Source organism: Salminus brasiliensis, chromosome 13, assembly GCF_030463535.1.
Source record: "Salminus brasiliensis chromosome 13, fSalBra1.hap2, whole genome shotgun sequence".
Classification (NCBI taxonomy): Eukaryota; Metazoa; Chordata; class Actinopteri; order Characiformes; family Bryconidae; genus Salminus; species Salminus brasiliensis.
The window spans coordinates 9,046,283-9,061,733 of record NC_132890.1 but is presented as its reverse complement, the minus strand read 5'-3'; the positions used below and the strand labels follow the sequence as shown (position 1 = coordinate 9,061,733).

Sequence of the window (15,451 nt, the reverse complement as noted above, 5' to 3'; positions counted from 1 at the left end):
GGTGTCTGCTATCTTACAGTTACACTGTAGGCTCTGTGTGTGAGAGAGCGCGAGCGAGAGATGGAGAGATTTGTGCTACAGGAGGGCGTATATATTTGCTGTGGGGAAGGTCTGTGTAATTTGCTTCATTGAGAGCAGACAGTAGGTCGGATTAGATCTCTATCCTGTGAGCTGATGATGCCACTTCGTCGCCTCCCTCCACTCTCAAGCCGACCACCGTTGCCCATACACAAGCCCTAATTATTTACTGTGCTGTCATAGTACAAGGTCACACTTGTTATACCATCATCCAATTCATACAATCAGATTTCGTACAAAGAGAACTAATCTCATTCCTTCACAAGCAATTATCTCCAGATCCAGATCCACTGCCCAGCCCAAGATGAAGGTGATGACTTTCATTTAGCATCGGACCCCCCGAATGTGGCGGGGCCCTGCGGCCAGCTTAAACCATCAGTCTGTAGCGCCATCCGAAATTTTGAACTAAATTAAAGCGAGGTCTCAGTGCTGGACCATGGCCAAAACAATTATGAAGCGCTAGCGTGGACACAACAGATGATGCTGGGGAGGACTATGTTTCCCTGGCTCGCGTCCATGTCCTTTGTCCTCGTGGGGAAGAGTTGACTTTTTTCCCCCTAACATGTGAGCAGAGATCGTGTGAGGACTCGTATGCTGGAGAATAACTGAGTAAAAGAGACGATGGGGTGAAGGCAGAGTAATGTAAATTTAACAAGACATAATCTAGAGGAAAAAACTTTTTCAAGTGCAGAATAGAAGCTGTTCCTGAGGAAAACATCAGAAGAGAGAGACGTGAGGCAGGAAAGCGTCTCATTAACCCAGAAAGAGAGGCAAGCACACCAACCCACGGGGCTCTGAGAGGCTTAGCTGTCTATTGTGCTGCCACTATGGCCTGGGGGTCATGAGTTTGAATCCAGAGCCGTGATGCTTTGCCATCAGCAGCCGAAATCAGGGAGAGCACAATTTGATGGCACTCCCTCTGCCCATTACTCTTAAGAGATGATGGCCAGCACAGCTGTCTGTTAGCTGGTGTGGTGGAGCTGGGAACCCGGCACTGTCCTCCAAGCATGACGTCTGCCTGGTGATGCTGCATCGGCAGAAGTTCGAAAAGAGGCAGTGGTTGATTTCACATGTGTTAAGGATGTGTTAAGTCCTTGCCCTGCTAGCGTCAGGAGCATTGCTAATGCTAGGGGGATGGATGTGTTAATCGGCAATACCAAATTGGGATGAAAGGGGAAAAACAAAAACACCCCACCAAGACACAAGACTCTAGTGCGCCAAATATAAGACAAATATAGTAATTCAAATATAAGCCTCTCTAGATGAGTGTCAGCTAAATACCTCTAATATTAAACATGCAGGGCTGATTAATCAATTCTAATGCATTAGATAATCAAATTAATTGATGTTTATTGATGAATTGGCAGTGATTAGTCTGACCTTTCCTAGACACCTAGATTTCAGATGTCTTAGATGTTTTTTTTTTTGCCACATTGTGTTTTCATACACCATATGTTCAAGTGTTTATGGACACCCCTTCTAATAAATGCATTCAAGCACTTTAAGTTGCATCCATTGCTGACACAGATGTGCAAATGCACAAACACACAGCTTGTCGAGTCCCTGAAGAAAAGTATTGCCAATAGACCAATAGGAGGAAATAACAACAACATGAACCTATTGGCACCCTGCCAGTAGAGAGGAGTAAAGCTCCACTGTGTCCTCTGGATTGATGGATGGTGCTCCATTCAATACCTTTGGGATAAGTTGGGGAGGTGGGGATGAGGTGCGGTGGATATCATCCAACATACAGTGGGGGAAAAAAGTATTTAGTCAGTCACCAATTGTGCAAGTTCTCCCACTTAAAAAGATGAAAGAGGCCTGTAATTGACATCATAGGTAGACCTCAACTATAATAGACAAATTTAGAAAAAAAAAAACTCTGAAAATCACATTGTCTGATTTTTAAAGAATTTATTTGCAAATAATGGTGTAAAATAAGTATTTGGTCACCTACAAACAAACACAGACCTGTAACTTCTTCTTTAAGTGGCTTCTCTTTCCTCCACTCATTACCTGTATTAATGGCACCTGTTTGAACTCATTAACAGTATAAAAGACACCTGCCCACAACCTAAAACAGTCACAATCCAAACTCCACTATGGTGAAGACCAAAGAGCTGTCGAAGGACACCAGAAACAAAATTGTAGACCTGCACCAGGCTGGGAAGACTGAATCTGCAATGGGCAAGCAGCTTGGTATGAAGAAATCTACTGTGGGAGCAATAATCAGAAAATGGGAGACCTACAAGACCAATGCTAATCTCCCTCGATCAGGGGCTCCATGCAAGATCTCAGCCCGTGGGGTCAAAATGATCACAAGAATGGTGAGCAAAAATCCCAGAACCCCATGGGGGGACCTAGTGAATGACCTGCAGAAAGCTGGGACCAACGTTACAAAGGCTACCGTCAGTAACACACTACGCCGCCAGGGACTCAGATCTTGCAGTGCCAGACGTGTTCCCCTGCTTAAGCCAGTACATATCCGGGTGCGTCTGAAGTTTGCTACAGAGCATTTGGATGTTCCGGAAGAGTATTGGGAGAATGTCTTATGGTCGAAAGTAGAACTTGTTTTTGGAGGACAGTGAATGCTGAGTTGCATCCAAAGAACACCATACCAACTGTGAAGCATGGGGGTGGCAACATCATGCTTTGGGGCTGTTTCTCTGCAAAGGGACTAGGACGACTGGTCCATGTACATGAAAGAATGAATGGGGCCATGTATTCCATCAGCAAGGGCATTGAAGATGAAATGTGGCTGGGTCTTTCAGCATGCCAATGATCCCAAGCACACTGCCAGGGCAACAAAGCAGTGGCTTCGTAAGAAGCATTTCAACGTCCTGGAGTGGCCTAGCCAGTCTCCAGATCTCAACCCCATAAAAAACCTTTGGAGGGAGTTGAAAGTCCGTGTTGCCCGCCGACAGCCCCAAAACATCACTGCTGTAGAGAAGATCTGCATGGAGGTATGAGTCAACATACCAGCAACGGTGTGTGCCAACCTTGTGAAGACTTACAGAAAACATTTGAACTCTGTCATTGCCAACAAAGGATATATAACAAAGTATTGAGATGAACTTTTGTTATTGACCAAATACTTATTTTCCACCATTATTTGCAAATAAATTCTTTAAAAATCAGACTGAATCTGAATTTTTTTTCTCATTTTGTCTCTCATAGTTGAGGTCTACCTATGATGTCAATTACAGGCCTCTCTCATCTTTTTAAGTGGGAGAACTTGCACAATTGGTGACTGACTAAATGCTTTTTTCCCCCACTGTATATCTTTAATAGAAATACATAAGAATTGGTTCCACAAGTTTTGATTTTGTGGGGTTTCTGAAATCAACACAGATTCCGAGGTGCTGATTCATTAATTTTTACTTTCCAAGACCAAGGCAATTGGCCTCGTTCTCACCATGGGGGGTAAATGGCTATGTCTCTCCCCACATCACTGTCATCTTCTGCTAGCCGAAGCATCAGAGCTGGGTACCTGGCTTTACCTCTGAGCACATTGGTTGCCCAGTGATGTTGCATTGGAAGTAATTTGAAAAGAGGTGGTGGCTGGAAGCACATGTGTTGGAGGATGCATGTGTCAGTCCTCACTTTCCCAGTGTCGGGAGCAATATATCGGATTAGGGGGAGAGTACTAACGGTTTGGTTGGGTAATCTGGGTAATCTAAAATTGGGGAGGAAAATAGGGAATCTCTTGCCTACTGTTGGGAAGAGAAATTTTGAGGCAATCTCAAGAAGGACACAGTTGCATGCATTTCTTTTGCGAGATTGAGAACCAGCACTGAAAGTGAACAAAGCATGTGTGGCCTGTCTGACCCTGTATGTATAATTATGACCCTTGTGTTGATTTCAGTCATACTTGTGGAAAATGCTATAACACATTACTCTACTACTGAAATCAACACAGGGTCATAATTATACATACAGGGTCAGGCATATACAGAGGAGCTGATCGTTATTTTTTACCTCCCAAGAACAAGGTTCGAGACCACCTCTTAACTCTTAACCGCTTCCTGTTAGTGATCATGATTGGCTACAGCTGATAGCTGTCTGGCAGCAATCATTGGACAGACCAACGCACAGTATAATGATAAATGTGCTTGGAGGATAACACTAGCCTCCAGTTCAGTCGGCTAACAGGTGCCCACATAGGTTAGCATTGTGCTGCTGAGTTATGTTGGGAAAGGGAGCACCATCCTACTCATCCACAAAAAAGAGAGAGTGAGGCCCATAATGCTTTATTGGACTCACTAAGGAACCAAGCTTGTTACCTCCCAGTGGTAAGGCCAGGGTAACAAACATGGCAAGCTCAGAGTAGCAACAATACAGGTGCTATTCTCCCTTACAGTTCAGTGGAGCATCACAATGATTTGAAAGCTGTTATTTTAAGGTAAAAATGTTTTATTATGCAATTAATTCAGAATTCAGCAAAATGACTGCAAACACTAATGAATACAAACAACAGCCAACTGATTTCTATTACCCATAAATTATTATTTTAACAATACACAATGGTTACACCTGTCTTGCTGAAATAAACTGAGCCATATCAGCTCTGTGTTGGGGCCTATATCTTGCATTAGAGACCTACATCTCCTCCTCTTGTGTTTCTCTATTGCCATCTCCTGGTCAGCAAGGGCAAGGGAACATTTCAGGGGAATTTCAGAAATGCTGCGTTTTTATTTGTTGAGTCAAAGATAAAAAAGGATTGATGTTAATATGAATCATGTTATAGGCCTGTATGTATTTGTTGCCTGTGGTAAGCGAATGCATTAATTATATTATTAATTCATTATATTTTTGATGTTTTTGTCCTCCCCTCTAATTACTTCGCTGCACTGGTATATGTAATTAGCAGTAGTTAATTAAAGCAATGAAAAGAGAGCTCTGTCTGCACCATTACGGTAATTAAAGAGAGGTCAGCACAAACAGCCAGTGGAGTGTGACCGATTACTGATCATCAAACATATTGATAGGCTTTCATTATCAGTGTAAATAAAAGCCTAATGATTGGCGTCTCATTCAGAAATGCTCTAATTACAGTGGAAAACTTTGTACAGTAAAGATCAGTGAAATGTGCACTGAAGTTCAGGCCTGAATGAGGTTTTGCTTTTGCTGGTCAACAGATTATTAAATTTCTCACTGATAGTCTGATAGGGATCTCTGCTGTAAACTGGCTGTTTGGACAGTAGGTGCTTCATCTAAGGCCTTTGTATTGAATTTAGGAAGACTTAATAAAATATAGCATGCGTCCAAAAGTACTTGGACACCCCTTTTAATGAGTAAATTTATCTACTAGACACCCATTGCTGAGATAGTTGCTCAATCGCAGCTTGTATAATCTCCTTAGAAAAGCAATGCCATCAGTCCCAAGCCAAGCATCAGCTAGAGGGGTAGCTCAAAGAGCAAGTGTCTGCAAACTTTTGGACACATACTATAGCTTATGTAAGATACAGTGTGTTCAACCACTGCGGATGGCCTGAAGGTTTCTGACGTACACATAACCCAGTCTTTTTGATGTAGTGAAGAAGCTGTGAGCAGTGTGGCCTACTGAATGCTGCTGATGCCTGCAGTACTGCCATGCTGATTTCAGGTCTAGGTGTTGATCAAGTGCACGGCAAGGAGGTAACGATTCTTCTTTTTTGTGGGATTAGGGGTAAAGAGGCAAAGGGGGGTAAAATCAATGATTTGGTTGTTGTCTCTTGAACGCCTTTAAGACTATCCAGGCCTTGCAAAGCATCACACACTGTGAAACTGAAGACTTTCACTGCTGGAGTGGAAGGCCTGGTTGAGTTGAAGTACTATAGTCACATTTCTTTCACTTCAAGGCTTATGCTTAGAAGCCTGAAATGTGTTTCTGAGATAACTATAAACAGTAAAGCTGATGTACTTTATGTGGACATAAGTTTTGGGACACCTGCTAATTCACTGTTTCTTCTGAAGTCATTAAAAAAGGCATTAAAAAAGAGCTGATCCTGCTTGTGTTGGAGTAACTGACTCTACTGACCAAGGAAGAAGGCTTTCTACTAGATTTTGGAGGAGCATTGCTGTGAGGTTAGGATGTTGGATGATCACCACCTCCCCTCATCATTGTCCCCAAATCCCCAACTCATCCCAAAAGTATTGGATGGAGCACCATCCATCATTCCAGAGAAAAACACAGTACCACTGCTGCTTTATACCCCTCTAGCCCAGGCCTGACATGCAGCATTGGGCTAATTGGTTCTTGTTGTTTTTCTGCTCCAGAGAGTCCTATTGTATTGGCAGTACTTCTCTACAGGGGCTAGACAAGCTGTGTGTGTGCATCAGCTTAAAGTAGCTACATGCCTTCATTAGAAGGGGTGTCCAAAAACATTTGGACATAAAGTATATGAACTTATTTAGACCTGTCCAGACAGGGAGGCTTTTGACAATGGGGCTCTGAGCCCTTTCTGGGATTTCTACTTATGGTCTCCTCACACTTCATGAGCAGGCAGTTAGATCGTTGTGCCACTCTAGAGCTTTTGACCTGACTTTACTATGTTTTACAGGGCAGCATATGTAGCATCCCGGGACTCCTTATGAAGAGTTTTGATGCGTTTTACACATTTACAAGCATTTCTGGCTGTTTTGCTGTCATACTAAACTGAGAAAACTCGTGAACTGAAGCAGAACCCTTTTGGAGTAGGTGTGTCCAAACCTTTGACTGGTTGTGTAAATCCTTCTTACATTACTGGCCTGCCGATAATCACATGACTACGGAACAGGATGTTCTCCACTTAAACATTAGGTTCCCGAGTTGTTCTTAGCCTGAATCTATAATTATAGGGGACAAAAAGCTTTAATTGGTATAGAACAGAGCTGCCCAAAGTGTGGCCCATGGGGGTGTTTAAGTTGGCCCACCTGAGAATTATTCTAACCCCAACCTCCCCACCACCACCCCACCCCCCACGTGACGGGGAAGCAAAGACATATTTTGATAATATCTAACTTACACTATATATCCAAATGTTTGTGGACGACCCTTCTAATGAATACATTTAGCTACTTTAAGATGCATCCATTGCTGACAGATACACACACAGCTTGTCTAGTCCCTGAAGCGCAGTATTGCGAAAAGAATAGGACTCTCTGGAGCAGTTGGGTATGAGGTGGGATGGTGATCATCTGTTATCCTGATCTTACTACTGCTTTTGTCGCTGAATGCAATCAAACCCTCACAGCAGTGCTCCTCCAAAATCTAGTAGAAAGCCTTCTTCCATGGACAGTAGAGACAGTTACTTCAACAACAGCAGGATAAACTCTTTTTTAATACCCTTGATTTCAGAAGAAACAATAAATGAGCACGTGTCCAAATACTTTTGTCTATTTACATACTTATTATTATTATTATTATTTATTGTTGTGTTGTAAAATAAAGCATTTTAGGACAAACATTGCCCTTTGCCCAATACAGACGTTTAGGCCTACCTAGTAAAGAACCTATTCTAATGTGAAGTAGGGACCCAATATCATATATTAATAATAATAATAATAATAATGTGAGCTAATGGGTCTAACTACTCTGATAGCAATCACTGCTGTACGATGTTAATTTTTAGAAGCCCATCTATGTATTGAATCTTGGCACACTTGGCACACTCCAATTAATAAACTCAGCTACTTTAAGGTGCACCTATTGTTGATGCAGGTGTTAAAATGCACACCTACAGGTTATACGGGTCCAATCTCCACAGAAAAGCATTGTTTAAAAGTGGTTCTTCTATGACGTCGCTCCAGCAATGCCCTAAAGGTTAAAGAAAGGTTAGAGCTTGAAGCAGTTTGCTCACCTACACTAAGGGGTGGAGGAACAGTGCTTTCTCTTCCCTCAACATTCACAGTTGAGCTGCCCTTGAGCAAGGCACCTAATCCCCAACTGCTCCCTGTACACTGAGGTGGTTGTCCACCGCTCTGGGTGTGGGCCTTAACTGCCATGGATGGGTTAAATGAGGATGAGCTTGATCTTAGTGTTTTTATTTTCCTGATCATTGCAGATGCAGACTGATGGAGTTGATGCTGATGTTCTGTGGGATTCTGATCTTTGCTCAAGGTGTAGTCTGCATCAGAACTAGGCAGAATGAGTCAAAATTCATAACATTCATAAAATAGTGAATTCAGTAACACTGAGTAGAAGGACCAAGACAGCAGGTTGTCGCTGTCACATGAAAACCATTTACACTATCTGGACAAAAGTATTGGGACACCTTCGCATTACACCTACATACAGAACCACGCTGGAATTCAGAGTTTTCAGAATTCAGAATTGTCTTTAGAATCACCCCTGCTTTCATTAATGTGTGTAAAGGCAGACTTCATAGCTAGGGGCTTGATTTTACACACTTGTGACAATGGGACTTATATGAAACATCTAAATTCAATGATTAAGAGGTGTGTCCCAATACTTTTATCCATCCATGTAGTGTATCTCTAAAATCACAAATTCCCATTTTATTCCAAGTCATTTTGGAGCATTTCTATTGGTCTATTCATTATGATAGAACAACAGCCAGATTCACATAATGGCACAAATTGAGATTTTTGTGTAACAGTGACCAAACAGTCATCTATATGCTAATCAGTGAACTTCACCACCGTGCTTCATTCATATAAGTAGTAACACATCTGTTCAACTGAAAGTGAAACTGAAAGTTTGCCGTTTGGACTAACTCTGATCTCCAGGGAAAACTATGGAAGAAGAGGGACTGTGGATTGTACATAAGCGTATTAGCCAAATAATGATGTGCATGTCTTGAATAGTTGAAAGACGTGTCATTTAATTACATCAGAAGAAAAATAAATGTACATTGAACAAATATAATAACCTTTGACAGAAACAGTATACAGTATTTGCTTGCTGAGTTTATTTACATAGACTGTCCCTCAACAAAAGATGACATGGGACAGATATGTGGCAGGACAAAGTGCTAAAGCAAACCCAAAATGAATATCGTATACTCATATTACTCTTTAGATGATACTACTGTGAAAATAGCCACACACTGTATTCACAGAGCGTAAACTGTCTTTTCTTTTATTTGTGGACACAGGGGTCAGTAAAATGAGCTTCGTTTCAGGATGTACGGCCTTCTTGCTTTGTTGGTGTGCAGCTGCCTCTTTAGAATGTATGGAGATTTCCTTTTCAGCGGGTTCTCGCTGTCCTGATCAAGTTCCAAGTATTCTTCTCCGTAGTGAAGCTGAAAGAAGACGCACAGTAGGAAAGAGACGCTGAAATCAGTGGCGGTGAAGCATGCAGGTGCCGAGCTGGTGTGGTAAGAAGGCAGGTGTGTGAGGGTGTGATGCAGCTAATGCAGTGCGCCGTGTTCGGACCACTCATCTGCTCCGAGCTGGTCTGAAGAGCGCCTGAGTGTTATGTGTGTGTGTGGCAGAGTGTGTACTTATCGGCTGAGGATTCACACTAAAATTAAAGGACTGTTTAGGCCCTGCTGTGCTGTTGTTTAAAAAAAATGTGTGTAAAGGTTAGATGTGCAGAGTGGGAGGGAGCAGGTGTGTGTGCGTATGTGTGAACATGCATTTGTATCTTTGAGGGGACCAAATCAATACAAATCATACAAATCAATAGAAATAAGCATAAATACAGAGACAGTCAGAATGTGTTATTTATGTGTAGGTTAGATGATCATGGGTTTGCTTGCTGACTCTGTGAACTCCGGCCACTGTACGGATTTGTTCAGCTCCTACACAAGCTCACCTGATTTACTGCAACGAAAGACTGATTACATAAACTAGGTACTGGATGGTATCTGGAAATACTGACCTTCCTCAAGGAGAGCCTTGGAGTAGTGGAATAGTTAAGCTAACACTCTCACACACATCAAATGCCAATGTGTTTCATTTCCTTGTTTATTTGTATTTATTCTAATGTTAGTCATTGTTTTCTGGCAAATAGACGCTTACCATATATATACTGTATGTACTATATTACCTATAGATGTACTGTACATATACGAAAGTACTGTCCCTTTATTAACGTAGTGTACATATATGAAAAAAAAAAAAAAAAAAAAAAAAATATATATATATATATATATATATATATATATATATATATATAAAGATACTGTACATGTGTTATATACATATGTAAAAGGATTGTCTCTACATAAAAGTACTACTAAGTATCTACTACACATATATGGCAGTAATGTATCTACATAAAAGCACCTTAAATATATAAAGTATTCTATCTATATAAAAGTACTGTATATATTAAAGTACTGTGTTATATAGAAGTGCTATAGCTATATAAAAGTGATGAACATATATAAAAGTGCCGTATCTATATAAAAGTGCTGTATATATATATACATATATATATATATACATATACATTATGTATAAGTGTATATATATAAAAATCTGTATAAAACCACTATAAATGTATAAAAGTACTGTATCTATTTAAAAGTACTATGCATATATGACTACTGCATCTACACAGCTACATCCCATGTACTCTACATACATAAAAGTGCTGTACATATCTAAAAGTACCATATCCATATAAAAGTACAGTACATATATAAAAGTAAATAAAGTAATGTTATGACTTTTCATTTTAATGTAATATGATATAATGTAATATGATTTCATGTTTATTGATCTATTCCTCCTGATAAATAACATTTAATATTTCCATATGGATAAAATAAGAGTTAGTGTTCTGAGGTCTGAAGTGAGGTGTAATACATTCTTTATTACTGTGTATATCGCAGTGTCTTACTTGGTCAATGCCCCTTTTCTGATTCTAATTTCTGGGTCTGAAAATTATTTTTTCTTCTGAATTTTGATATAAAATGAATTGTTTTCTTTTGTAATATAAAAATCACAGTTTTTTGGTTATGATATTAAAGTAAGAATCATTTATGCAAACCTCACTCTCCCTCTCCCTCTCCTATTTTCTCTCACCTCTCTGGGGTGCAGTACTCTGCAGAGAGCTTGGAGGTTGTACAGGTCCTGCAGGGTTTGGCTGAGGGCTGTTCTCAGTCTCTGCTCATAGACTGTCTGTATCTCCTCTGTGGTCCAGTCCTGCCCCGACTCACTGATGCTCCCCAGCATCCTGCACATGTTCTGCAGAGGCAGCTGCCACAGGGGGGCGCTGTGTCTGCTCTGCTTTACCTGCACGCACAAGCAGAAGTCAGTGCTGCACATGCATCGTTACAAAGCACAGCACTTGAGATGTGTTTCTACATCATAAAACATGGTGATTCTGGACTCTGCAACAGCACTGCGGTTTGCCGCAGCTAACAGAAGGCTTATTAGGTGAACAAATGATTGTTGCGGCTAAAATTCACTTGTAGTGGATTAAACACATTTCCCTGCCTGCGTTCAGTTTCCTGTGCTCGGCCTTGAGTGATTTACGGCTTTCACAGGAGCAGCCCAACTTCATTTAAGTTTGGCTTGGGGTCCAGAAATCCAATTTAGCATGACTGACTGTGTGGAGCGTACGCAAATAATAAAGTGCTCTCGGAATGATAAGAAGAAACATGGTGGAAATTAAAATATCCTGCAACTTCCTCAATCACTTCTATCCAATTAGATTGCTTTAAGAAAGCACAGGAAAAAGATTTCCACTCAGAATTAGGACTGACTGAGAGAGGGGGAATTTGTTCAGCATGACGGATGGCTTTGTCTCCAGTTGCGAGACGAGGGATGGGGAACAAACCTCGGGTTGACTGCATTTACTACATTCCCTTGAGTCCTCTCATACACTGGATGGCTGGTAGACCGCAGACCAGTTGATGGCCTATTTAATTACGTATCTCTTATGAACATTCAATATAAATCAATTAGTGGGGTTAAAGGGGTAGTCTCCTATTTTCAAGATGATCTGTATTCGCTGTGTCTTTAGTTTATAGTGGATTATCATGGCCAATAATTTTGCTGTACTTAAAAATGAACAGAAAAACGTGCCAAAAGAGAACCCAATAGACATCAATGGGCAGGTGCTGAACAAAGTGCTTCATAAGCTTCATAAATCCATTAAGTAAAAATGTGCCTCTTCATTGGATTCCATTCACTAGAGCATCTGCATCTGCTTTTGGTTTTGGTTTAAAATTGAATATGTCTAGAAAATAACGCAAGCTCAGTAAAGCACTGTATTATTAGGCTCGTCCGCCGCAGCCTCCACTTGCAACTGCTATTGTAAAACGATGGTCAATGGACCAACATCAGACAGCTGTGCCTCATCACAGCAAAAGGCATGTCACCTCGCTCACCAATGGGCCGTGAAGCTCTGCATTTCATTTTAGTTTGATTGCACTGCACTTGGCTTAAGTGCCACTGGTCGTGCATTGCGTAAGAGCAATGATTGCTCTGTATCTGTAGGTGTCCTAAAACAGAGTCTAGTAAACTGGGGTAAATTGTCAATAAGCCAGTTAATGAAGTGTTGTAAGATACTGATCAGTAAAATCGTCCATAAACGAGTAGTTTGATACTATGGTAGTTCCTATTAGGCTTTGCTACTGAACCGTTCAGGATTCATTTTCTGGCCATTGTGGGGACTGGAAAGGAATATATTTCCAGCAGAGGTCTCTTAAAATCATTGGGGGATCTGTTATTGTACTCTTTCACTATGTATTTTTAACAGCTCATATATTGGAAGAAAAAGGTTCTGAAGTATTTCGGATAAATAAGAACCCGCTCTGTACACAAATATTCAAATATTATTTACTAATTCGTCTCATTTCTAATGTTTAGAAGCTTTTCTCCATCTATATTGGTCTGAAAAAATCCTGAATAGAGATCTATTAAAGTCATGAGGGCCCACAGTAAGGTTAGCCTGTGTGTCCTTCTGTCAAAGGGCAGTTCAATAGATGTGAGACTCCCTGCCGATGCCTAAGCCAGCTTTAAACTTACTCTCACTGTTAACATCTGTCCTGCCCCTAAACCCTGTGTACTTCTGAGACCTTTCTTTATTTTCCTTTACCCTTGAAACTCCACATGTTTTAAGGTCCACCAGCCTGAACTGGTGAGTCTCTGCAAACAGGTGCAAAAAAAACATCACTGTACCTCTGAGGTGAAGAGACTGCTCAGCATCTCCTCCTCCATCGCCTCCTTTCCCTCGTCAACATCTGGATGGAATGAAAGAAATAACAGCCATAGTTATTTACAGGCAGGCCCTGCTTGTGGATTAGGTTGTAGCAATGCTAGCTAAACAAAATGAGCTTAAGCGAATCAGGATAATGATGAAGAAGGCCCGTGTAAATATTGCCTCTGAAGCATCTTCAGTTCAGATCCTCCAGCACTAGTAATAACTCCCTCTGCACTTCTTACATCAGTGCAAATCAAATGAAGGAGCTCTGATTCCAGCTTGGCGGGACATGCTCGATAAGCAGGCGTGAGCAATTTCTCAGTCGTAAAGACGCAGTGGATTTCTCTGGGATTTTAATTAGGAGCCACAAGTTTCCAGGAGATGTGAGCATTGCATTATTGCAATTACACTGAAACACACATTACAGACCTTCAGCCACATCTTTTATGTCTTTTTCTATTCAAATTGTCTATGTCTCCTATATACGGCTGTTTTGCAGGGGAAAATGCAGAGTTTTGAAATGGGAGTCAATATCAATGGTACTCACATTTCATCAGGACACAAATCAATAAGCTAACTGTTATTGTGATTGACTCTCTCTACTTTCTCATAAGTATACAGATGAAGGCTTAATATGCACCTAACTTATATGATCCATTTCTTAAGGAAAAGTATGTACAACACTAAATGGAATTAAACAAAAAACAATTACATTAAATATAGTGTAAATATAATGTAATATAATCTTACATTTCTTGCTTTTAACACTCAGGGTACCTCCAAAAGACATGAATCCACAGGATCTTTGTAATAAAAACTATGACCAAACTAAGCAGTCTGTATTGCCTGTCCTGCAAAGTGCTATCAATCCTATGCACAGTATACTTACAGAGTTTCCCATGGTGTAACTTTAAGTTTAAGTGAGGATCTCAGCTTCTAAAGTGTCGAAATAATGTTCTAATGGGATGAATCAGGTGTGAAAGAAAGCTCCGGACTGCCTGCCTGCGCAGTGACTGACGTGCTTACCTGAGCATAGTCCGCTGCAGATCAAACAGAGGAGCACCACGCTGGTTAACTGCACCTGCATCTTGCTGACAATCCTGCAGACCTTACACCTTTAGGCTAGGCCCGTGTCCATAAGGTTAAAGGTCAAGAAGGGAGAGAAGAGTGGGGAGAGTGGAAAAGGACGAGGGAGAGAGATAAAGAGTGAGGGCGAGAGACAGAGAAGGAGAGAAAGAGGGATGGAGATGAGTTCGGAGAGAGAAAGTGGTCCAGCAGGCTCTTGGTTTCTTATCCAGCCTGTCGCTCTCTCTGCGTTCTCTCAGCTTGTTCAGGAATCGACTGAGGACTGGTGGGCTCCATTCCCCCCAGTATATAAGCACTGGAGTGATGTCACAGGGGCTGCTTCATCACACCTCCCCCTACCCCTCTCCAGCTCACCCCATCCTCCCCCGACTATTCTATTCTCCATCAGCTCCCCCGTCCTGCTTGTGACGCCATCAGATGACACCACTTTGGCCGCTTTGGCAACTGACGTCAAAACTTCTACACCCGATCATCTGATGTACGCATTTCTCCTTTTTTGGGGGTGAGGCGCTCGACGGGGTTTGTGCTTTGACACTGACGGAGAAATGACGAAGAGGAGGAAGTAAGGTACTGGGTTATTTGCATTAGTTCTGTTTGAAGGTGGTAAACAGGGGACATGAATATTTTACATGCATAAGAAATGATCTAATGCACTCAGATAGAAGATACACTATAACTGGCTTTTTTTTTCTTATTTGAAGCTCACAGAAACAAACAGACTAAACTTTTACCTGATACTCCTTATGAGTTTGTCCTGTCTTTCCTTGACATCCAAATAAATGAATCATTAAAAACAAAACGCAAATCCAACGTAAATGTTATTCACAATATACCCTAAAATCTAGTTAATTATCTAATCACTGCTGTATAGCAGGAAAATACCACTAACAACTCTCCAGATTTAAGGTTTAATACTCTGACAATGCTTTACAATTGCACAGACTGTGGTCTGAACCACAGTACAGTCCTTGTGGCTTAAGTCACCATTTCAGCGTAATTACTGCAAGAACACGTGCACAACTAAACCTCCCTTGTGTAAATACTACCTTGAGTAAAATGGAGAACGGATAGGTAGATTTCTGAATGAGAATCTACATCATAAAATGAGCACCTAAAGTGTAGGATGATCACCTGCAGAGTTTATTGCGGTGCAGTAAGTAAATCTACAGTGTTGGGTCACTTTGGGTCATTTTGCAGGGGTGTTTT

General features: G+C 41.1%; 1 protein-coding gene across 1 annotated transcript; it reads right to left on the bottom strand.

Annotated features, from left to right (window-relative positions):
- Positions 1–8,954: 8,954 nt before the first annotated feature.
- Positions 8,955–14,490, bottom strand: nts (neurotensin). Its single transcript, XM_072695527.1, has 4 exons — positions 14,186–14,490; positions 13,138–13,199; positions 11,035–11,244; positions 8,955–9,302 (listed from the first exon to the last, which is right to left on the bottom strand). Exons 1-4 carry the CDS (start codon positions 14,244–14,246, stop codon positions 9,159–9,161), a joined length of 477 nt encoding a protein of 158 aa, XP_072551628.1. The 5' UTR covers positions 14,247–14,490; the 3' UTR covers positions 8,955–9,158.
- Positions 14,491–15,451: the final 961 nt, after the last annotated feature.

Bases quoted from the DNA above. Each gene is read 5' to 3' on its own strand.
- nts (XM_072695527.1), bottom strand. From the start codon at position 14,246: ATGCAGGTGCAGTTAACCAGCGTGGTGCTCCTCTGTTTGATCTGCAGC. The intron at 11,245-13,137 runs GTACAGTGATGT...TTGTGCGTGCAG, and splicing joins GCAGTCTCTTCACCTCAGAG to GTAAAGCAGAGCAGACACAG. The intron at 9,303-11,034 runs GTGAGAGAAAAT...GTCTTCTTTCAG, and splicing joins GAGTACTGCACCCCAGAGAG to CTTCACTACGGAGAAGAATA.